The following is a 25,516-nucleotide window of genomic DNA, read 5'->3' as shown; positions in this document are numbered from 1 at the left end:
TAACCAAAAGAAGAAAGAACGACGAAAACCAAGAGTTCCGATTTAGGCCCAACATTTCGTTAAATATACGTAATATAGTATGAGAAATCCTGATGGGTTGCAGATGGCAAAGTATCAGCAGCATTGCAGACAACAAACAGCTGCATGAACATCATTTGTCATATTAAGGTCTATGTTTTGAAAATGTTTGTATGGATAAAAATACCATAATCCCAAAACTGTTTGCTTTCGTGCAAAACTTTTACACGTTATTCGGCAAAAAATAAAATGAACTCACTGACGACAGTGAAACATAACTGAAACATGTATAGGTGTTAAAGAAGAAAATTGTCTTTGGTAAAGACAGAACCCCATTTCCATAATTACATAATCAGACAATATTCTTGAAGTCTAAGCGTGTTGTGTGTGTTACTAAAGGTTGCCTACCTAATTACTTCTAGGAGTGACAAAAATTTTAATTTTCAGTGCTCATATAAATATTAACGGAATGAAAAAAATTTTAAACCCTGCCGTAGTCTACTCAAGAAGCATAATGTACTGTTAAAGGTTTAACACAATAACTCAGGTATTAAAGTTAGAAACATAGAGTCGTGGTTGCACAACTCAGTGTGTAATTACTCTCACTGCATTCATCTCGTGTTCGAGAATGAGAGCCAGTAGCCGAGCTGTTCTAGGCGCTCAGTCTGGAACCGCGCGACTGCTACGGTCGCAGGTTCGAATCCTGCCTCAGGCATGGATGTGTGTGATGTCCTTAGGTTAGTTTAAGTAGTTCTAAGTTCTAGGGGAATGATGACCACAGATGTTAAGTCCCATAGTGCTCAGAGCCATTTGAACCATTTGAGAGCCTGTAGCAACTTCCACTGAACTTTACACACAATTTCTTACGTTTCCGAAACACTTTCTCGCCGATCCCTCCCACAAAATAAAGGAAAAAAGTTATGCTTGGTAAATTTTCGTTGTTCGTGCAGTGAAACTTGAGCATCACGCACGTCTTCTTTATTACTGACTGTATTACACTGTCCAGTCCCATTGATGTGACCACCTCTAAAGCCACATAACGACCTTTTGTAGTGCGGGAAGGAAGAAAATAAATGAGATTGCGGGAAAGTAGGGACAGGGATGTGGAGCCATGCTAACACCAGTGGCCTGGTCAGCTTCGCTAGGTTTCTCGTCTGAGGATCCATGGCTCGAACAGTCCAGTGAAGGTAACCACCAGATTCTCTACTGGGTTTCGGCGGGTGTGGTAGCCAGAGAAATATGTAAAACTGATTCTGGTGCTCTTCCTCGAATCACGCACGTAGGGCTACACTGCGAGCTGCGTGACATGATGCATAGCCCTACCGTACCGAGGAAAACAAGCTGCATGTAGGGATAGAGATGGTCTCGGAGGATGGCTGCATAGTTGTGTTGACCCACTGTGCCTTCCAGAATGAGTAGATGACCCAGGGACCGCCAGGAAAACGTTGCCCAGGCCATAAGGCTTCCTTCTCTGGCCTGGAGATTTCTGACGATTGTTGCAGGCCCGTACATGCCAGTGGCGATGGAGCATAAAACGTGATTCATCTGAAAAGGCCCCTGTCAGTTCTCAGTGGACATCCTCTTGTGGTACTGGCGTGCAAATTCCATACTTCTTCGCGAATGAACAGCAGTCACCGTGGGTGCGCGAACCAGGCGGCTGCTGCGGAGTCCCATATACGCCAACGTTCGCAGAACGGACGTTCAGGACACACTGTTGGTAGCCCCTCGGTTCATCTGGGTGCTCAGCTGCTCAGCAGTTGAACATCTGTTCGCCTGCACACATTTCCTCTGCAGTCGTTCACCTACGTCATCTATGTCCCTCTGTGCACGACAGTTGCCTCGGCGTAAGTTTTGGATAGCGCCATTTTGGCGTGCGTGGTATACTTTAACCACGTTGGCACGTGAAGAGTTTCCGTTTCGGAAATGCTTCCATCCTTGCCACAAAAACCAATGATCGTGCCCTTTTGGAGGCCATATAAATCACACTGTTTGCGCATAACGACGACTCTGCCATGTTTCTCCCTCATCCCCCAACTCCCCTCCCTCATCCCCCAACTCCCCTCCCTCATCCCCCAACTCCCCTCCCTCATCCCCCAACTCCCCTCCCTCATCCCCCAACTCCCCTCCCTCATCCCCCAACTCCCCTCCCTCATCCCCCAACTCCCCTCCCTCATCCCCCAACTCCCCTCCCTCATCCCCCAACTCCCCTCCCTCATCCCCCAAATCCCCTCCCTCATCCCCCAACTCCCCTCCCTCATCCCCCAACTCCCCTCCCTCATCCCCCAACTCCCCTCCCTCATCCCCCAACTCCCCTCCCTCATCCCCCAACTCCCCTCCCTCATCCCCCAACTCCCCTCCCTCATCCCCCAACTCCCCTCCCTCATCCCCCAACTCCCCTCCCTCATCCCCCAACTCCCCTCCCTCATCCCCCAACTCCCCTCCCTCATCCCCCAACTCCCCTCCCTCATCCCCCAACTCCCCTCCCTCATCCCCCAACTCCCCTCCCTCATCCCCCAACTCCCCTCCCTCATCCCCCAACTCCCCTCCCTCATCCCCCAACTCCCCTCCCTCATCCCCCAACTCCCCTCCCTCATCCCCCAACTCCCCTCCCTCATCCCCCAACTCCCCTCCCTCATCCCCCAACTCCCCTCCCTCATCCCCCAATTCCCCTCCCTCATCCCCCAATTCCCCTCCCTCATCCCCCAATTCCCCTCCCTCATCCCCCAATTCCCCTCCCCCATCCCCCAATTCCCCTCCCCCATCCCCCAATTCCCCTGCCCCATCCCCCAATTCCCCTGCCCCATCCCCCAATTTCCCTCCCCCATCCCCCAATTTCCCTCCCCCATCCCCCAATTCCCCTCCACCATCCCCCAATTCCCCTCCCCCATCCCCCAATTCCCCTCCCCCATCCCCCAATTCCCCTCCCCCATCCCCCAATTCCCCTCCCCCATCCCCCAATTCCCCTCCCCCATCCCCCAATTCCCCTCCCCCATCCCCCAATTCCCCTCCCCCATCCCCCAATTCCCCTCCCCCATCCCCCAATTCCCCTCCCCCATCCCCCAATTACCCTCCCCCATCCCCCAATTACCCTCCCCCATCCCCCAATTACCCTCCCCCATCCCCCAATTACCCTCCCCCATCCCCCAATTACCCTCCCCCATCCCCCAATTCCCCTCCCACATTCCCCTGCCCCATCCTCCCATTCCCCCTCCTCCCTCCCCACACCCTTCCCCCTCCTCCATCCCCACACCCCTCCCCCCTCCTCCATCCCCACACCCCTCCCCCCTATTCTCCATCCTCCCCCTCCCCCATACCCCCTCCCCAGACATGTTATATATACCTACTACTGCTAGTGCTGCGAGCTGCTGCGTGTCAGTGGTTGTTGCACGTTGATGTAGAACATGGATGGTGGTCGCACTTGTGTGACTGGGCCGTGTATAACACATTTTGCAATGAATGTCGTTGCAGAATTGTAGCACTGTACGGCACACAGTTGAAGAGATATGAATGCATAATGCGAAACTAATAAAACCGACATAATTTGGGTACTGAAGCTTAAACCATAAAGGTTTTTCATCTTATCGTTAAGTATGTAACACAGTACCTGATCTGCAAAGTGATCAGTCGTTTGAAGCTGTTTTATGTGTGGGAGTTCAGTTCTGTAAAGAATCGAGGTTTGGGTGTTGGTGGTCGGCTTGACAAACACGACGAGTAAAAGAAGTCTTCAGAGGTAAATGCTCGGAATAGCTGATGCTGAACCTCGTAACTGAGTAAAGCTGGGTTGCCAGACTTCCGCGGTGGACCACACAGTGGCGACGCACACATGTGCCGACGTCGGTTTTTCCGCTCGCGGCGCTTTTGGCGTGCGGGCCGCCGCCGCAGAGCAGCTCAGGCGTGCTGTCGCCGCGAGCGGTGACGCGTGGCGTGGCGCGCATCCGGCGAAAATAGACGCGGCCGCTGTCTGTGGCCTGGCCTGAGCTGCGCTGGCAGCCGGCTCTGTCCCGCCCTGCCGCAGTCGCCTGCCTGCCTGCCTGCCTTCCTTCCTTCCTTCCTTCCTTCCGCCCGCTGTGTCTGGCGTATGCAAGAGCATTACGCAATATGACCGGTGTGGACGCAGCCTGTGGGTGGGCGATATCCCGATGATTCACGTGTGCGAAACATCCCGACCGTCTGCGTCTGGTGGGGACTCCGTCGTCCCGCATGTCGAACACTATTCTCGGGTGGAGTACCACAGACGTCCGAGTGTCCAAAACACTTAGGCTATGGTGGGATGGGAAAGGAGGGAGTGCGCACGATGAGCGCAGAAGCGTAGGTAACAGAACATTTTCGAAAACACGTTGTACCAGGGTTCAGATCAATATGAAAGAAAGAAACGCTCAGGTGCGCCCACCACTGTACATCTATACACACAATCACAGAGAACTGCCTAAACAGCCAGATTTCAAAACTACAGTGTAGCAAAATAAGTAAATTTGTTTTTGCTTCAGAGGTGAGGCTCTTTTTTTTACCACTAAATATCGTAAACGTTTTGTAGACAACATTCCAAGAGCATCGCATATTTGTTGTTGTTGTAACCGCTTCATAGCCGTCTCGAGGCAGGGGCAGCCCCCTCGCTGGATGGTGCTTTCACAAGCGTCGACATTGTCGCTATGGTGGAGTCGACGTAAGTTGACAGTTGGCAGCGATGTTACCAGCTTTCAACTATGAAGAGCAAACGGCTGCAGGCGAACACAGTAGGCTTTTATAGAGCTGGGACGCCAAGGAGACCTTCACAAAATCGCGCAACGCGACTGGCTACACTAGGTGCGCGAAGCTGCTGCGTCAAGCCCACTGCAACTGCTAGGGATCTCCTTACGGCGACTCGACTATAGGCTGTTCCATCATTTCATCAACGCAGTAACGATACAGATTGTCTGTTTCGTGCTTCTTCAGGTGAAAAACTCACCAAAAGGCACGGGCTTAGTCCAAGCATTAGCTAGTGCAGTGCCCATCAGTGTAAGCCTAACTGCTTTTGCCACACACACGGCACCCGTACCTTATTTCGCGTCCCTGTCTCGGCGACAAGGGCGGAAGGCGTGGGTGGCGGGGGTAGGAGGGGGGTGGGGGGGGGGGGGACGTAGTGTTGCGCGGCGAGCAGTGTTCCTGACATGTCTGTCTCCTGTTCTCTCAGCACTTGGAGGATTGCAGGGGCGGGAAACCATTTCTTTTTTTCTTAAATAGCAAACAAAACTCATATTTCGCAAGTAGAGATAGCTATTTGTTTCGTTAAGAGTGCATTACAGAGTGGTCTACCTAGCAGTAAGTAAAGCAGTTCTCTTAATATACCTAAAGGTGAGAGTTTAGGCAGTTGAGGTTATCTTCCGTCCACGCAGCATCCGGAGTGGAATGTGGAGGAGTTTGTCTAACTTTCGGGTATTTACATCACTAACAGTCCCTTGTTCGCGACAATATCTGTTTCCAGAAAGAGAGGCAAACGTGCCACCCCCACCCCCTCCCCTCTTTCCTTCACTTAACTCGCCATACTCTGTAGTCAGTGCCTTTCCTTAAACTGCATCCCAACAGCGTGAGAACTGCTACGGCAGAAACACGATGTAAAGATAATAACAACGTTATCTTTTTTCAAAACTATCACCCCCATTTAATTGCAGCACTTTTACAGAAAATTTGTAGTGTGTCGTATCGTAGGAACACTTATACAGCCATCATTGGTACCATTTCTGAGTTATATGCCCCCCCCCCCTCCCACCGCTTCCGCAAAACACAGTACCGCCCGGAAATACCAGCGTCTGCTCGGTGAGATATTTTGGACGGAACCTAGAATAAAATTACGCGAAACTAATGTTTCTCGACACCGAAATAACTTACCTCGTGTTATGACATTATGGCTTATTGTACGAGCAGTCGCAGTGCTATGTGCTAGGACACTTGAATCACATCACTGCCGAGGATACATTTTTAGTCTTTTGTCAAATGTAGCAACACGATCAAATGTCCCGCATGGATCAGTTCTGAGTCCAGCGTTAGACGCTCTATATAAGAGAACGATGTTCCGAAGTTAATTGTCGGGGAGATATATGGGCCGTTGACAGTTGTATTAAAAGCAGTCATAGATTTACATTTATAGCCATGAATCTCTGCATCAATTACTGATAGTGTTTGGATGTTCCCGAAATTTGAAAAATCAAACTCCACGCCGACAGAAGAGTTGATGCGGCGTTCACTTTGAAACGGAGCTCCTCAACCGAGTCGTCAAATTCAATAGTCGGCGGCAAGTTACATTTATACGTAGTGTATAATTTAGACCTAGAGCTGAATGGAAGGTTAACGCTACGCAAACAGAACTCGCGTTACAAGGTGTACTGTCGTGTACGTGTCGTACACACTGCGTGGAAACGTTTTATCAGTAGAAGGTCCGGGTGGTATGTGCGAGCGTGCTAATCCAAGAGGTTGTGATCCTCAGTCGATAAAAACCTTTTTTCTGTGACTCGTAGCTTCTTTCACCTATAGCAATGATTTATTAGTGAGAAAAATATGAAGCTGTAGTGTGGTTTGGAGTCGACCTATATCCGACTGGGTAAGCCAGTTCGAAGGTCGGAGGAAAGCAGAGACGTACCATCTGAAACAGAAGCACACGTATTGAAGCACTGTTCAGACCAACGTTACAGCTGATGACAGCTTTACCCCTCTAGAAGCAGTGCCGATCGGAAGCGTGGATGACGGCGGCGGTTGACCAAGATGAGCACGTGCAACCGCTGCAAATAGCGCGCATCCTGCGACACCTGACGCTGACTCATGCCAGCCACGCACTCACATTTAGCCCGTCTGACCGGGGAGAACATCGTAAACATACCATCAAATACTTGCCAAGTTTTCCCTTCATCCAGAGCATTCTTTGAGATACTGATTTAGGCTACCGACGATTCAAATAAAACTTGCATTCGCACTCATACGGCAGTGTAGCGTGCAACAAAATACAGATTAAAATAATACAGCTATTTTTCCGGTCGGTAAAAGCAGTCTTCGAAACTGATTTCACCTCATCTATGATTCTAAGAGGAATAGCGTCTGTCGCTGTATGGAAAAATAAATGGAGTGTTAGAGTTGCTGGTGTGGCAAGCGAGGCTCACGAAGCCATACGTCAGGCTGCTGTGTGTGCAGATCGAGTGCAGCGCCAAGACACTGGACTCGCCTTCCACGGACAGCCATCCAGAGTTGGGTTTCCTGTGGTTTGCCTGAATCGCTTATGGTCGCTTATGTCGAGATGGTTCGTTTGCAAAGGTCATGGTGGCTTTCCTTTCCCAAACCGAGCTTTAGCCTTGTCTCTAGCGGCCTCTACAGGGGCGGCACGTTAAACTCCAGCCTCCTGTCCTGTCTGCTGAGACGTGGGTCCGGTGACGGTGGCGGCCGCGGCCTCGTTACGCCGCCGGACGCCCTGTTTGTTGTCGCACGCCGACCCGCAGCCGCAGAAGCCTCTTCCAGAGCCCCCCGTACTGCCCGTTCTGGAGTTTGCTTCCAGTCCAGCCCGGTGCAGGCCGCACTGTTTAAACAGTCTGCCGCGAAGCGTGTGTTTACACGGAAGACCTGCTGTTTGCCGGAATTAAAAGCGCTATTTTCACTCAGTGAGGTTGACTGCTGCTGCCGCAGCAGCAGGACCAGCTAAGAATGACTCATTCCGCCGGCCATCTGTACTGGGAACCTCTGCTCACTCTGAATTCACAGGAGCCTAGCTACCTAAAATACACAGAGTTTACAGCACCTGGAAACTGATTATTTGAAATCCTCTGGATGGGCGACAGTTTATTTGAAGGTGAAAGTCTTCGCCTGACACTAGGACATGGATTAATCAGAGTTCACACGATACTGTGTTAAAATCTCGCGCTTTACCTTTTAGAAATGCTAGCATATTTAAGTAACAAACCGAAGGAGCGTCTTACAAATAAAACCTACGGACTCTTAAAGGAAAGACTGATTCTGGTTGAGGCAGCGCATTGAAATTAAGGTCGCTGAATATTTCTCGTTGAGATAACCATCACATCACAATAAACTGTATTCGGGAGGATGACGGTTCAAACCCGCGTCCTGCCATTCTGATTTAGGTTTTCCGTGATTTCCCCAAATCGCTTCAGGCAAATGCCGGGATCGCTCCTTAGAAAGGGCGCGACCAACTTCCTTTCCTAATCCGATGAGACCGATGACCTCGCTGTTTGGTCCTCTCCCCTCAATCAACTAACCAACAGTAAACTGTCATTATCGCTTTTAAGTGTGAGAAATAGGTGATTATTCGTTGCATAGATTTTCAATGTTGAATATATACCCAAAGATAAAGTGTTGTTGAGGCGGCAATTGTACATAAACATGTGGTGAAATTGAATTCGAAACAGTAAGGCTAGTGTGTATCGAAATCGTCGAACGCCACGACGACTTGACTGGGCGACAGTTGGGCTCTGCGGTAGCCACGGGACAGACAGCTGCCTTACTTACCTCCAGTTTGCTCCCAAAACTGAGTTTGAAAAGATTTACATTGTTTTTTATTTGTAATAGAGGACCTGGTGGCAGTTTCGCTTTTGTCCACAGGGAGCGTTCTACAGAAACACATACGACCAATTACGGGTAAACTGAGTGAATCCTGAGATGTGCGTCCCGCGCTGCCCCCTGGTGGCTCGCATCATCCCGACTAGGCTCGCAGCCGTAATCCTTCAGCAGCCACGCTCGGCTGAAACCGAGCCAGTGGTCGCGACTCGTCTCTGGTAGTCACGACCTCCTCCGCTGCTAGCTAGTCCGCCACCTACCGCGGCCGAAGACCCCCGAGTATTTGAATACCACTGTTACCCCGCTAGCAGAAATATGAACCGTATAAACACGGTGCAGTGAAACTTCATTAACTGGGGCGATACCCACCGGAATTATTCGAAGTCTGAATTATAGAAATGTTTTCTAAAATAGTCATCTGAAACTATAAATAAGAGTATAGAACACAGTATACCTAGTAGTTCCAGAAAAACTACATCAACGATAATGTTACGCGAAATACTGTGCAACATACTTCATTAAAACAATTAATGTAATGGTATCACAGTGTGAACAATAGAGTTAGACAAATCAAAGTTACAAAACATATTCAAAAACATATTCAAAAACAAGTTAGCTATACATACTACTCAGAAATCAAATTCTGTATTGTACGGGAAATCTGTATGCTGCTTTGCTGAAGAATTGTACGTACACTATTTATTTGCTATTATCTTCCGGATGTGCACTCATATGATCCGTACAAGTTAAGGAGGCGGTACTACTTCGTATCCTTGCCATGGCAATAATTTCATCGGCTTTAAAAAAGTGTACAAAGGATCATCTGTGGCCATTCATTTTCTCCAGTTGCCCGTTTTCGTTTTCCATCTAGTTCGTCTTTTTCGCACAAAGTCCAAAGTCTTGTTGCAATGTTTCACATTGACTTTGCAATGCCAAACACTGTGATAAAACTCTAGATAGAAGCGCTGACTTCGATTTATTGAAGACTCTTATTTTACCTTTTAAACTTAACGATTTGTATCACTCATCTTGTTAAATGTGTTCTACCGTGCGACAATTCGATACATCTTTACGCGATCGAGGAAATGTAATTTAACATAACTGCGTTACGGGTAACGTATGTAATGATGCGGATGGGAAAGAAGAGTACGCGTTCATCATTTTACGATAAATAAGGTCGATGCGAATGATGTCCGGCACAGTAAGGCGGCGTTTCACTATACGACAAAAAAAAAAAATCGGCATTATCGCGAATTCGAAATCAGTGAAGTCCGAATTAGTGAGGGTTTGTCAGATGAATTCTTCATTCTGCGTGGCGCCGTTTAATTTCTTACACCCACTCCCCCAAAACACCTACCTATCTACTCCCAGACCCCCCCCCCCTTCTCTCTCTCTCTCTCTCTCTCTCTCTCTCTCTCTCTCTCTCTCTCTCTCTCTCTCGTGTCTCTCTCTCGTGTCTCCCAAAGTGAACAGTTGGCGCGACTCCCTCCTATGCTTACCACTGGCATCGACGGAAACCTGAATGCAGACAAAACGCTGCGCGTAAAATCCCCGTGCTGTTGCAGTCTGCTGGTCATAGAGATTCGGAGCGCAAACAGCTATCTCATGCAGCTGGTTAGCGCCTGTTGCGACAGTATCGTGTTGTTTGTGGATGCGTGATCCACCGTTCCGTGATATGTGCTCTTCTACTTGTTTTACGCGCCTTCTGTTCTAGAGAGGAGAAGCGACTTGTACAGCTGCTTGAGACAGCAAACACACGTTCAGTGACACTTATCTGGTGACATCAGCGTATTGTCTAGTACTTGCTCGGTTGAAGGTCCATCCTCACAAAGGACGTCTTTGGCCAACTAGAATCCGGATGACACCAGAACTGATGGAGGGCGGCGGGCGTTACTGGTAGACCCGATAAAGCCTCCAGACGCTTATCATGCTGCTGATTTTATTGTAGAGAATGTAACATTCCTTCACTAGATGTCAAAGTTGAGGTAATATTTACATGACGATAGAATAGGTTTTTCAGCAACCAAATCGCTGTTGATCCGCTGGAGATGTTAGACATCAGAATATTACTAATACAAAGCTCTCGAGTTTCCAGCGCAATCAGTCTGTCGAAACGGCGTGACGTTACAGTGACTGTGATTCCCGTCATCTTCTGGAAAAGATCGCTGCGTGCAGAGCACCGCGGTGCACTCACCTGCCTCTTTCTCCCCCCCCCCCCCCCCCTCCCCCCTCTGCTACCATGAGTATTTGATTTGTGTCGATCTTCTTTTTTTGTCTGTCAAACCAATGTGTCTTACGTTTTTAGCCTTCTCACTTTTACTATTACGAATCTAGCCGCTATAAATCTTTCTTTACACGGCAACTGCCTTTGCCCGTAACCGTGTTGTCGGCTGGACGGCCGCGGGGACGGGCCTTGTGTTGCCACAGGTCAGGCCAGCCAGACCGCTCGCTTGCTCCCTGCTCCATGCCCTACGTGCCTTCCACATCCCCTTGAATTATTTCTCAGCTCTCACATCAGTATTGCTTTCAGTGCCTCGATTTTACTACTCCTGCGTACTCTGATGATTGATTCAAATTTCTAGCAGACGTCACCAACTTCAGACGAACTACCTCTCGACCTAGGGAGTAGTGACATCGTTGTTCAGTCCCTTAACCCCTAACCAACCAACCTTCTGACGGTGTTAGAATAGCAGCAATTTTTGTGCTCTTTCTCACGAAATTTATGAAAACAATTTAAGTGCTTTTGGATTATTGATACGAAATTAATTGGAGCGATCATGTTTTCTTGACAATCGTATTTAAGTCTTGGAGATCCTCACAACTGGATGTTGAGCAGAAACACACGAAGCGGCGCGTAGTTTTTTTTTGTGATGTTATTTCCAGTTTTCAGTTTGGAGGCTAGGAGCGGGTCCAAAGACGGGAAGAGTGTGTGTCATGGGAGCGAATCATTCCCCCAAAAACGTTTTGCTAAAATAATTCGTTATCTTCGCCATTTTCCAATTTTTTCAGCTAACTTTGTGAGAATAAACTAGTATGGACACCATATACCACAGAAATGGCGAGAAATTCTAGAAAGTCACAAGCTACGTGTATCACAAGGTACTTCTCATTCTTGCCTGAGGGACTGCCCATGACCAACAACAAATCTCAAATCTGAGACGGCTCGTGAGGCACAGGTAGAACCACCAAACCACGGGAAATAAGGCAAGAAAGAACGTGAAATATCTCTCCATTAGGAAAAAATGAAACATTTTCCAGATTGTAGGGATAGAGAACCAGCTTTCGTCTGTTTACACTTGAGTCTAGTTGCACCGTTACGAGAAACACTGGCAATGGAAAGCGTACTTCGATTTTAAACCGTAAAATTATGGTGTTGGGAGTGCTGTGAGAGTGTGCTCCTATTTTCCTTCCGAAATAAACTGTGTGCTAGATGTTCTTCTCAAATGCTGCATTTCTGAGAATTGTGACTTCTTGGAACTTACGCTGAACGAAACTGTGGTCTGCCATTAGTGAGCGGGAGCCCCCTTGGGTGTTGTTTGTCCATCTGGTACAAGTCTTCCTAGCTGACGCCACTCCAATAACTTGCGGGTCGATGAAGATGAGATGAAATTGTTAGGAGAGCGTAAATACCCTGTTTCCGAGCCAAGAACCAACCCCACACGGCCGGGAATCGAAGGCTCGACCAGCGATGTACAGGCAGTAAAGTAAGCACTAGACCACGAGCTGCCGACGGAAGTTACACTAAAGTGCTGTAATCAGAGTCAACGTAAAGAAATGATTAGCAACTTTTATACATATTATTGTTTCTTTCCTTTCTCAGACGTTATGTCTGGTAAAAAACTGAAAGTGACGCGAACCTTGATCAGGCGCGACTTCCTTTTAACTGAACGGTATATGTTACATTGCATTTACGAACTTTCGGGTAATTGAACATGTATCAATAATTACAGATTTCTGTAGTTGTATATATACGTTTGGATGTAGCTGTATTGCGTTGATGTACTGGTGGATATTGTGTGATATGACTCCTGTAGTTGAAAGTATAATTGGTGTAATGTCAACTTTATCCTGATGCCACATGTCCTTGACTTCCTCAGCCAGTTGGATGTATTTTTCAATTTTTTCTCCTGTTTTCTTTTGTATATTTGTTGTATTGGGTATGGATATTTCAATTAGTTGTGTTAATTTCTTCTTTTTATTAGTGAGTATGATGTCAGGTTTGTTATGTGGTGGTGTTTTATCTGTTATAATGGTTCTGTTCCAGTATAATTTGTATTCATCATTCTCCAGTACATTTTGTGGTGCATACCTGTATGTGGGAAAGTGTTGTTTTATAAGTTTATGTTGTAAGGCAAGCTGTTGATGTATTATTTTTGTTACATTGTCATGTCTGCTGGGGGATTCCGTGTTTGATAGTATTGTACATCCGCTTGTGATGTGATCTACTGTTTCTATTTGTTGCTTGCAAAGTCTGCATTTATCTGTTGTGGTATTGGGATTTTAATAATATGCTTGCTGTAATATCTGGTGTTTATTGTTTGATCCTGTATTGCAATCATGAATCCTTACGTCTCACTGTATATATTGCCTTTTCTTAACCATGTGTTGGATGCGTCTTGATCGATGTGTTGCTGTGTTACATGATATGGGTGCTTGCCATGTAGTGTTTTCTTTTTCCAATTTACTTTCTTTGTATCTGTTGATGTTATGTGATCTAAAGGGTTGTAGAAGTGGTTATGAAATTGCAATGGTGTAGCCGATGTATTTATATGAGTGGTTGCTTTGTGTATTTTTATTATTATTATTATCACTAATATTACTACTACTAGACATGTGACATGATAAAGGTCGTTTAACGAAGTAATTCCCTCCTCCCCCGCGTCCGAGACTCTAATTCTGCTGGTATTGGTATTGTTAGTTCGGTGATGTTCAAACGAGAATTCTATCAGGCATGATCCTAAGTATTTCGGGTCTCGTTTGCCAGTTGTGCGTAAAGAGTAAACTGATTTGCTACATTTTTGCAACTGAATGCTGAACATTAACTTCTGAACCTAGATATTGCCTAACATGGTGTCTGGGGAACTGACTCCTGCTCAAGTTTTCTAGCCAAGCAACAAGAAACTGTCTTGAGTTGGCTGTATTTTCCGCAAGGTGTAATTCTAGCCGGATGTATCCGACAGCGTGAGAGGCAAAGCGAGTGCCAGAACTTTGCTTCGCTCCCTCGACACTGACGAACAATGGCTCCGAACAAAGGGTCGCTCTTCATGCAGAGTGCCTTGAAAAATATATGCCGGACACCCCAGCGCACTCTGCTGCGTACACACCTCTGGGGAATCAGTGCTTCGTGGGGTTACTCACAGAATGTGGTGCACCAGGCTAATCAACCTACGCTTTAACAACGTGAAATTAGTTTTATGTAACATAAACTGAAACGTGCAGTACTCTTAGTGGACGTTAATACATCGCAAATATTTACTGATTCCCGAGACACATACATTTGATGCAATGACGAACCAAGACTAAAGCGTGAACATCAGTTAATTCCCTCAGTGTTTCCGGTACGTTCACGTAAAAAACTTGTAAAACACCATGGAAGCGGAAGTACTAACTCCAAAAGGTAAAGATACGTTAGTATTCATACCACGAGTTCAACTCATTCTAACTAATTTTTCATCTTCAAATTTCTAATAAGATCAGCGTACAGTTTGAGTGATCACTGACCTGACTGGTTTGATGTGACCCACCACGCGTTCCTGCCTTGTCAACCTCTTCATCTCACCATAGCAGCTGCACCGTGTCTCCTAAATTATAACCGGCCGTTGTGGCCGAGCTGTTCTAGGCGCTTCAGTCAGGAACCGCGCGACCATTACGGTCGCAGGTTCGAATCCTGCCTCGGGCATGGATGTGTGTGATGTCCTCAGGTTAGTTAGGTTCAAGTAGTTCCAGGTCTAGGAACTGATGACCTCAGATGTTAAGTGCCATAATGGTTAGAGCCATTTGCACCTAAATTATATGCTGGATGTACTGTAATCGATGTCTTTCCCCGAAGTTTCTACACTTTATGGCTCCCTCTCGTAACATGAAAGTTATTCCGTGATGCCTTGACGGATGTTGCATCGTCCTCTTCCAGCTTTTTGTCAGTGTTTCTCTTGTCGATACTGCGTAGAACCTCTGCCAACCTTATTCTATCGCTCAAAGTAATTCACAACGTCATTCTGTGCCGCCATATCTCTAACGCTTCGATTCCCTACCGGTTTTCTCACTGTCCGTGATTCACTGCCATACATTGCTGTGAAATTCCGTACAGCACGGGTTTGTGCGAATATTTTTCCGAAAGTCTAATGGTATGTCTCCAGTCTCATATATTCTACATACCAGCTTCAGCATTCACTTAATTATCACTTGGGCCAGTGATTTTATATCTGCTGAATATGCCCTTCCTACGACTATTTATCTTTCTATTCCTTCATTTTTCCTGCAACCTTTTCGCCTTGGCAACCTGCACTTACTATTTATTTCATTCTCAAGTTTTGAATATAGTTGCATTCGCATTTCTGCCGGAACGTTTCAGTGCTTCCTTATTTAGTCGATCAGTTGATGTACTCCTGCATTTGCCCAAGGTTTTGTTCAGTTACCTTGCGTGTAACTATAGTTGTCGATCCATTTTCTGTGATTACCTTTCTTAGAGATTTCCATTCCTCTTCAACTGAACTGCCTACTCTGGTAATGATTATCGCAATATCTACAGTCTTCGAGAATTTCAAAAGCATCTCATCATTTCTCAGTAATTCAGTAGACCACTTGTTTCCATCTTGATTCTTCCGAAAGATTCAGTTCAGCTTGTGTATAATCGTCATCATTACTGAATTGTGATTCGAGTCTGTCTGTTTCTGGGTGCGCCTTGCAGTCCAGTAACTGATTTCGAAGTTTGACTGACCTTGATGTAATCCAGCTGCAATTTCCTAATCTCCAGATCTTTTCCATGTATAAATCCTTCTCTCCTGATATCTGAACAATATGTTCGCTGTTACCAAATGAAATCTATTGCAGAACTCAATTAGCCTTTCTCGTCTCTTGTCCCTACAACCAAGCCGATATTCTTCCGTAACTTTCTTATATTCCTTCTCCTACTACCGCACTCAAATCCCCGTGATTATTAATAATCATCTTTATGTGTACATCTTCTGCTCGTGGATGTATACCTATGATTGTGATGTATACGTAAACTACGGGTTTTGGCGTTTGTTTGCTGTCAGTTCTGATGAGAACATTCCCGTCTTGGAACTGCTCACAGTAACTTACTACCTGCCCCATTTTGCTGTTCATAATGACTCCTATGATTACACAATTTCCTGCTGCTGCTGTTATCCTTCATTCTTCGAAATATTAACCCTTATCTTCTTTCCACTTCAGTTACACCTACTGTAAATAGACAGTCTTTTTACATCACTTTTCAGATGTTCTAGCTTTCCTACCACATTCAACTTCTGACATTCGAACGCTCCGATTTGTAGAATGCTACGCTTTAGTTGGCTATTCACTCTTTTTCTTGTGGTTACTCTCAATAAAGCACAAGGACAAAAATATGATTGTTGTGGAATGAGTTGCTGTGATCCTGGAGTCAAATAGTCTATGCACTGGTTAGAATTGCGAGTTAATAAAGTACGCTGAAATACGAAAAACAAAATTCCCGTCTTAATCAAAGAAATACCAAAACTACATCCATTTCGTAATCACAATACACGAAATATTTACCAGCTCAAAAAACTTCAGAGTTCAACATGAAGATTTACAAATTATCACACTGCGTACAAATAATAGTAACTCATACTCTATCCTGAATTTCGTAATACAATTGGAAATAGTTTGCCCTATTCTGGAGCACATTCAGACTTCTCGAAACATAATGTCCCTTCGGAAGTTTATGATATCGGCGGTCCACCGCCCAGAATCACACACTTCCACAATCGAATATCACTTGTTGCCACAGGCAGGTTCGTCTCCTTCCAGAACTCGCATAAAAGTGCCCAGAATTGCCCCCTTGAGCTCTTCAGTCCAAAAGTTCCGAGTCTCCACTTGACTGCCGCAGTGTTCCATTACTGCCTGCTTTTCCATTGGCTGAAGGCCGTCCCCACCAAAAATACATCGCTCTTACGTTCTACAGACATCATTTGAGTCAGTTTGACCACTTCTCAAACTAAACTAATATATTAAAACAATATTTAAAGAAAGAAATGTCGTAAACATTCGGTTACACTCACAGGGGACCCCCTGAATGTGAGGTGGCAAAAGGCCAATGATGTTTACAGCATTCGACGCTGCACATATTGTCTACCATAATATTGGCTGCTAATGTAAGAGGGGGCAAGACTGGAGGTATCCAATATTGAGCGCAGCATGAGGCTGTGGAGTGTAGCTGCACTGCTCAGTCGACTCGCAACAGTGCTACAGTGGTGGTGGTGTTGGTACAAAGCAGAGCAATGGCAATGATAAACAAAGCAAACATTGAATTATATCTAAAACAGTAGTTGCCGCAGTTGACATTTCTTCAGAAAGGCACCCAAGGAATTTCGCAGAGTGAGAAAGAAGGGACAGATGAAATTCAGCGTTTCTGCAAGGTGAATCACTAGAATGTATCGTGTCTTATATGCTTGACTGTCGGGACAATTTACATGGGAAATATGACAGTACTTGCTTAACATGTGAAAGTGGTATTGAAATAGGTGTCGAGCTATGTAGTTCATCATCTTTGTTAGTCAGGTAGCCACAAATTCTGTATCCAATGAAACGTAGTAAAAAGACACTTGCCCAAGGAGCGGTTACTAAAGAGAATGAGCGTATGGAAGATCATCTGCAGCATAGTGAAATAACAATTTTTATGATCAGATTTGGAATAAGTCCGCAGCAATATGACCGTGTAGTGCATGTGGAAAAATTACGGATATTGAAGGGAGGACAGGCGTGTTGGTACGAAAAACTACTGTTCGTGCGTTTCAAGAATTCTCAAAACAATATGCAGAATGTGCATGATATTGCCCTGTTACGTTATGCATATCAAATTACACGCGACATGGATTAGTGATTCCAAGGAAAGCAATGGATAGTTGCATAACTTCAAACAATGCTACAGAAGTAAGATAACGAAATTTCAAACAAAGCGTCAACTTGACGATGCGCAGTAAATTGCGGAATCGGCCCGAAAATTTGTAGATGAGATAAAAAAAAATTCCCATCGTTGAGCAAGGAATTTGTTTTCGTCTCCAACGACTCGAGATTTGAAGAGAGATATGAATGAAAACCTGGAAATTAGAAGTACCAAGAGAGTTGTATCAGTTTCATCTAACATCAGTGCCTGAACAGATTCGAATAAAATTATTCCGACTGCTAACATGGATGATAAATTTGCTGGAAAGTTATTTACTGTGCTGCGAGAAGTTGGAGGTGCTCTGCCCCCTACGATCGTTTCTCGTTTACTTGATTTTACAAGGTCATTTGGGAATACTTACGTCACAGCAAGCAAGACTGGAAAAATAGGCATAAGAGAAAAAGTACTACGGTATGAGCACTCCTTTTGGACAATAGCTGGTCAAAAAACTTGCTATCGCTCGATTCGTGATCTGCGTATAAAGATCACACTCCTTTACAGCAAATTATCTCTCATGAAAAGTGGTTGACATTGCAGTCATAGCACCTGGAAGAATTGGAATAATTCAGTCTCTGGCTGTTTTTTTCCTCGCCTGTAAAACATATTATTCCATTATTTGCAGCTACGTCTTGAAGGACAGCCAGTTTCAGGATAAGCTCCACGACAGACTGGAGGACTCGAACCTCCGCCGGGACTAGCCGCACAGTCCATGACTGCAGCGCCCAAGACCGCTTGGCTAATCCCGTGCGGCTGCAATGCCTTATCTCGCGCTTTTGTTAAACTGTGATCTTGCAATGTTAATCTCTTAAGTATGTTACCTAGACAAATCTATTCCCGAAATTTCATTACTCTCTAGGGAATTATTTTTGGTGTTGCTATTTCCTTTCCTTCGGCGTGAAACAAAAAAGAAATTCACAACCACCTTATGTTTGCTTGAAATCCTGGACCTTACCTTACATTTTGACATAGTTTCCACCTGTAGCAGTGCACTTATTGTATCGTATGACCAGCTTCCGAAATCTTCATAGAGATTTACGACCTGTTTTTTTAACTATTCACCTACTGACGTAGCGACAACGGTACCTTCGTCATAGCTCTGACCGGCAAAGTGCTTCTTCACGTGCAAGACCAAGTGACAGGCACTGATTCATGGATGTGCGGAGGGTCATCAATATTTAGAGTTCGGTTGCACGCCATCACATTCCGTGAATTCTTATCACCCCGTTACACAAATATGATTCTACATGCACTCGTTGAGTGGATATCTAACTGAAACTCCTGCACAGTTCCTAACTCTCGAGGAGTTCGCCTTCGCTCTTGATGGTGCGAGAATCTTTGTGATAACTGTGGCGCGCCATTTTTCACAGTGCAAGTTAATGGTTTGTTTCGAACATCTCTCGGATGGCGACGATGTGAAGTGTAATACGTAGATCCCATAGGAGGTTCCTTCGTGCACCTACCGGACCCTCATTTTCTGTCGTCGTCCTGATGCTCGTGGTGAGTTATTAGCAGTTATTATTTTTCCTTCAAGTTGTTAGCACAACATCTCCAAATGAACATTACTGAACTTGCGATCTCGCACTCGCGAGCGTAAGCTGTAAGAGGACGAGGCGACGGGTTGACGGCAGCGGCTGTGACGTGTTGCAGGTCGTCTGGCTGCAGCGGGCAGCAGGTGGCCAAGTCCGCGCCGTGCACGCCGCACGGCGACCGAGACCGCGACAGGGAGCGGCTGGCGCCAGCCGCGTCCACAACCTGCGACCGCGACCTGCCCTCGCCGCGCACGCCCAGCCACGGACACTCCTTCACCCGCCATGACAGGTGCGTGCTCTGCGGGGGCGTTCAACAAGTGGTGCGAAACACGGTTTTCTGAAAGCAGGCTGGTTTTATTCTGGATTCCACTCCACCGTGCTATTCCCCACTTTTTGGCTACAGAAACATATTTTTCAGCATAATCTCCGTCCAGTGTGACGGCCTTACGCACTCTTACTGGGTAGGTCTGCATGCCCTCTCGGTACCATTTGACTGGTCGACGTCTTGCTGCATCAATAACCTCCCCGTCGTCCACGCACTGTTTCATGCGGAGTGCATCCTTCATTGAGCTAAACAGACGGAAGTCGAAAGATGCGAGGTCCGACCTGTAGGGTGGATGAGGAAGAACAGTCCGTTGAAGTTCTGTGAGCGCCTCTCGGGTGAGCAGACATGTACGAGACATCCTGTTATCATGGAGAAGTTTGTTTGCGTTTTCGTGGCGACGAACACGCTGAAGTCGTTTCTTCAGTTTCCTGAGGGTAGCACAATACACTTCAGAGTTGATCGCTGCACAGTGAGAGAGGACACCAAACAGGATAACCCCTCTAGAATACCAGAGACCGTCTCCATGGCTTTACCAGCTGAGCGTACAGCTTCGACCTTTTCCTTTGGAGGAGAGGTGATGTGGCACCACTTCCTGGAATGCCGATTTCTTTCCAGTTGGAAGTTACGAACCAAACTTTCACAGCCTGTGCCTATGTTCAACAAATTGTCACGATCAGGCTCGTAACGCGCAAGAAATTCCGCACAGAGTGTCCTTCGTGGTCTTATGCTAAGCGGTGAGAACCCCAGCGGGGGCACACCTTTGAGTTCCCCAGCTGCTGGAGGAGTGTCTCAGCACTACCAACAGAGAAGTCCAGTTGTGCAGCGAGCTGTTTGAGTGATCCGCCGATCACCTCGAGTGAGAGTACCCGCACGTTCCAACATTGCGAGAGTCACAGCCGTGTGCGGTCGGCCGACATGCGGCAGATCTGGCAGGTTTGCGCACCCTTGTTACGATGATACAGACGCCTCGCCCGAAGACTCACCGTGCCTTTGTTCACTGCCAGGTCTCCGTAAACACTCTGCAAGCGCCTATGAATATCTGCGATGTTCTGTTCTTACGCCTGAAGAAAGTCGGTAACAGCTGTCTGCTTGGAATGCACCTCCGTTGCAGACGCCATTTTCGAGGCTACGTATAGTGCCGCCGCGTACCGGAACTCCATGAAAGTATAGGAACTGAAGCCGGAATGTTCCGCGAAATCCCACAACATATTCCGCATTTTTTTCAACCGAAATCGGCTGAGGGGAAAAATGGATTGCATTACTTACTGAACGCCTCTCATACGTTCTCCGCTAGCCACTGTATGGTGCGCCAGAGATGTCCACCTAAAACAGTATATTGGAGTATTTACTTAGATCTAAAAACTATGTACCCATATTATCTGTCCGTGAATCATCATAAAACAATTTTCTGTGTGACATCTGAAGCTTCAAAAGGCCTTCTCGACACTTTTGCCTAATTCCTCGTCGTTCTAAAATGCTGACCTTCACTACTGGGAATGCCAAACTTAACAAAACCTCTTGAAGATATCCTTTGCAGATGGGACGAAACGTTGTTCTCGAAGAAATTAATCTGACTACGCTATATTCCACGATGTCCCAAAACAAATTCCGCATTCGGCCGGCTGTTATGACGTGGTCAGATTAATTTCTTCGAGAACGTCAACGTTTCGTTCCATGTGGAAGGTACATCTTTAAGGGGGTTCGTAGCTTCTAAGAATCCCTCTTAACACCGTAGCTCGCTTCTGACTACAGTCAGCGTTAACTCGAATGTAATTGGTCGCTATCGACTGTTTTCTTCCGCTGTTCCTTTCGCACCGCACAGGAGTCCAGATCCCCTTCACATTCGCAGCCTCCTCCTTCCCCTTAAAACTGTTGCTGTGTTTAACTGTTTCAGTAACCTCTGCGTATAGCCCGTCATAGTATCAGCTCGTGGCTATCACGACATAAGCCTAGTGAAATATAATCTAATAGTCTCGTAACTGCAAAGTGTGTTCTGCAACAGCTGATGGATCCGTTTGTCCCGTGCAATTGCGCAAGCATTTTGAAAACATATGATGTCACCCCTTTGTGTGTGAGCAGACGGGAATAAACTTCTGCTGAAATCAGTAGTGAAGCAGCGCGCGAATCGGATAGTCATAGAAGCTGTAGCCCATCCCAGGGAAATGTCCTCCGCAGATAGAGATGAACTGTTGGCTTTCTCCAAGCACTTAGTGCGACGACGGCGTAATAGCTCGGAATATTTAAAAAATGTAGTTCATTAGTCTTCTTCTGCCATCGAGTCGCGTAGGACTTGATTATTTTCCACAAAGAGCTGTCTTGCCTGTTAGGGTCCAGTCTGGGTGGTGGTCGTTTCAATGGGGATGGAGATGCTGAACCACCAAGGAAGACTCGCACCTGAGTAACAAAGCGTGCCGGAGCTCTGTCCTGCCATAATCACACATTGACCAATAGTCTCTCGTCTTCGAATTGAAGTATTAACTACGTATGCAACATGCCCAAATAAGAATTTCCATTGACGTATCCATTATGATGGGAATAAGTATTGTACTGGTATCCCCAGCCCATCTATAAAATGTCTCTAACACATGGCTCTGAGCACTATGGGACTTAACATCTATGGTCATTAGTCCCCTAGAACTTAGAACTATTTAAACCTAACTAACCTAAGGACATCACACAACACCCAGTCATCACGAGGCAGAGAAAATCCCTGACCCCGCCGGGAATCGAACCCGGGAACCCGGGCGCGGGAAGCGTGAACGCTACCGCACGACCACGAGCTGCGGACCTCTGTTAACACATACTGAGGATTTTCCCTTATACCTTAAAAGCACATTCAACCTGTCTGCAAATTCATAAGAAAATAACACTCTTCAGCGAGATACGTCATTCGCAAATTTAGTCAACAAAACCGTCAGGCTGCAACTCGTAATCCCGGTAAACGAACTCTCATGCGGAGTGATTGAAAAATGATTGCCTGTATGCCTCTGTACGACCCGTTATCTTTTTTATTTTTTTCTTACGCGAGATCAATGAAGAATATATTTTTCCGAGGTAATACGAGCGTTGGCGGAAGTTACTACGTTGAGGGAACAGATCTGTCAGTCATTGGCCTGCTGCTAGATCGGTTCACTCAGTCCGAGAGTTTACGAGAGGCTCAGCAATCACAAGCAGAAGTGGCGGTAGTACTGTATTCGACGTATAACTTTGATAGTGCCCTCAGTTCGGCAAGGAAGATTCCGGAAGTTCCTTCAGTTATGCCATAGCCACCTGAAGCCGCTCATTGACGATCAAATCCCGTAGAGCTTTCGTGTAGTGACGTCGATTGTTACGTGTAATCGGTGTTCCAAATAGTCGGAGTCATTTTCTTTGTCATTAATACCAGATGATGTAGCGGGCCAGTCGATGTGCCGTAGAGTCGCTGAGTGTTCCACAAACCAGGAAGGTTCATGTGAAGCCCTGTTGACGAGTCGTCATCTTCAAAGACGGAAGTGTCCAAACCATGCTCATCGTGAAGACGTAGAATAAACGGCAGTACATTGTCACCGATAATGTTGAAATAATCATCTTTGGTCATACTCGCGGTTACTTGGATGGGTGGGCCTCCACTCATGACACAAAAACATGTATCCATGGAAGGAAGTGAATCCGCCATACACTGCGGATTAAAGCTCACCAGGCCTCCGATGCGCTCGGCGCTTTGCATCATTCGAAAAGGAGCGAAAATCGCGATTCGTCGAACCACACTGTACGCCAGTCAGCTGCTGACCAGTTTGTGTTTTTTGAACATCAGTGTGTTGCTGTCAGCATTGGCGCACTGCAATGCATTCGACTCCAGATGTCCACTGCATGCAGTTTCCTGCTCACAGTTCACTTGGAAACTAGCAGCAACATCTCGTTTCGGGAATGTATTCGCAACTGCACGAACTGCATTCGGATGACGTCAATATATTTGTGCCGGACCGGGAATTGAACCTCGATTTCCCTCTCTACGCGAGAAGTTGCCTTAACGGCTTCGGCACTCATCCGTGCACAAATCACCGATAGCCTCAGACCTTCATATGTTGTCGTCCGTGTGTCACAACCTGCACCCGTACGTTAGGTACGGTACCGTCTAGGAAGGGTAACAAACAATCAAGGGCGTGGTATTGGCGAATAAATGCGAAGTAGCAGAGACTTGTTATTAATAAGTGCAGTACGGTGCAATGTTCGTTCGGACATGCGCGCGTGTCTGAAGGAACAGGCACTGCGGCGACTGCAGCTGCTGTGAAGGACATGAAATGTTTTCGCAGTTGCTGATATGAGCCATGCATGCATGTGAGCTGATATGAGCCATGCATGCATGTGAGCTGGTATGAGCCATGCATGCATGTGCGAAGGAATACTGGACTGTACTTCTTCACTGCAATTTCGTACTTACAGGACGATACCAGGCCTGCGACTTCAAAACAAAACGTCTTCCCTGTGCGGGAATAACATTAATGGGATGTACGAGCACACATATTACACATGGACGACGACATACAGAAGTTTTCGTGTGGCCGTAAGTCGTGTTGGGATAGCCGAAGCGTTTAACGAGACCGCCACAAAGCACAAAATGCTCGTCAGAGTAGTGGACCTGCACAAACTTTTACTGTCGTCGTTCAAATATACAGTGGATGGTGGTTCATATTCGCAATTGTGAATACATTTTCTGTGTTTCGCGACGTCTGTAGCCGCTGTAGTCTCTGTTCCTTCAGATATGCATGATACAGCGCGCAATGATACGCTCCCTCCCTCCCCCTCCCCGTCATATCATGTACCTTTGTATAAATTCCAGAGTATAGTACGCCGAAGTTTTCCTTTTCTCTTGCAATTCATATACAAACAAATCATTTTTAACGTTGAGTAGGAGATGTCACTACTCATGAGGCCATTTCCTAGGTCTTTTTCGTTGTTTCCGGAGACTCTGCATGAATAATTATACCGCAAAGGTTTGCATGTACCTTTCCAATGACCATAATACGTATAACGACATCTACGTCCATGCTGCATTAACATAAAATATACTTGATGATCCTTCGTAAGTTTCATTCCACAAACAAGCACACCACAATAAAATAGTTCCGTATCTTCAAATACATTATTCTGTGTCCCATAGTTCTTTTTCGAAAAGCTACCCAGTTAGCTACCCAGTTAGCTATTTTATTGCTTCCATAAATTTTTCAGTTTTGAATAAACAGTAAATAATTAAGAAACTTCCTGTCAGATTAAAACTGTGTGCCGGGCCGAGACTCGAACTCGGGACCTTTGCCTTTCGCGGGCAAGTGCTCTACCATCTGAGCTACTCAAGCATGACTCACGCCCCGTCCTCACAGCTTTACTTCTGCCAGTACCTCGTCTCCTACCTTCCAAACTTTACAGAAGCACTCCTGCGAACCTTGCAGAACTAGCACTCCTGAAAGAAAGGATATTGCGGAGACATGGCTTAGCCACAGCCTGGGGTATGTTTCCAGAATGAGATTTTCACTTTGCAGCGGAGTGTGCGCTGCCAGTAAATACTTAGTTTTTTCTGTATCAATTTTTTGCAAGGGTGCGTGACGCTCGGTGTTACTAACATCAATTTCTTTAATTGAAATGCTATTAACAAAGTTATTAGATCACCAATATCAATTACACGTTCTCAAACAAGTCTGGACCTCCAGGCTACTTATAACTTCGCGCAAGTACCATAAAAACTACAGAGAATAGGAAGAGAGAAACAAATTTTTTCAGCTCCGATTCACGAGGTTGAGGGGGAAAGAAATGACGAAAAAGCTGTGAGAACTTTGCGAAAGACAGCCCAGCGGTGTACGGTTTCAGATGCATAGCAAACAGTCTTCAGCAAGGTAGAGGTGCAGTAAAAATGCCGTAATTACGTAGCCAGTGGAGAAAAGCGAGGAGGTGGGCTGTGTTTGAGAAGTGTGACAGAAGAGAAAGGAGCAGTTGCGC

General features: G+C 46.2%; 1 protein-coding gene across 3 annotated transcripts in view; it reads left to right on the top strand.

Moving 5' to 3' along the window:
- The window catches only part of LOC126412343 (GRAM domain-containing protein 2A-like), a 669,092-nt gene that overhangs the window by 498,033 nt on the left and 145,543 nt on the right, over positions 1–25,516 (top strand). For all 3 annotated transcript variants that reach the window (XM_050081893.1, XM_050081895.1, XM_050081894.1), the window contains one exon: positions 19,340–19,510. In XM_050081893.1, the coding sequence (XP_049937850.1) occupies positions 19,340–19,510 (171 nt within the window). The remainder of the gene's footprint in view (positions 1–19,339; positions 19,511–25,516) is intronic.

This window comes from Schistocerca serialis, chromosome 7 (genome assembly GCF_023864345.2).
Source record: "Schistocerca serialis cubense isolate TAMUIC-IGC-003099 chromosome 7, iqSchSeri2.2, whole genome shotgun sequence".
NCBI classification, from domain to species: domain Eukaryota; kingdom Metazoa; phylum Arthropoda; class Insecta; order Orthoptera; family Acrididae; genus Schistocerca; species Schistocerca serialis.
Note: the sequence above shows the minus strand (reverse complement) of the source record. Positions and strands in the feature narration are given on the sequence as shown.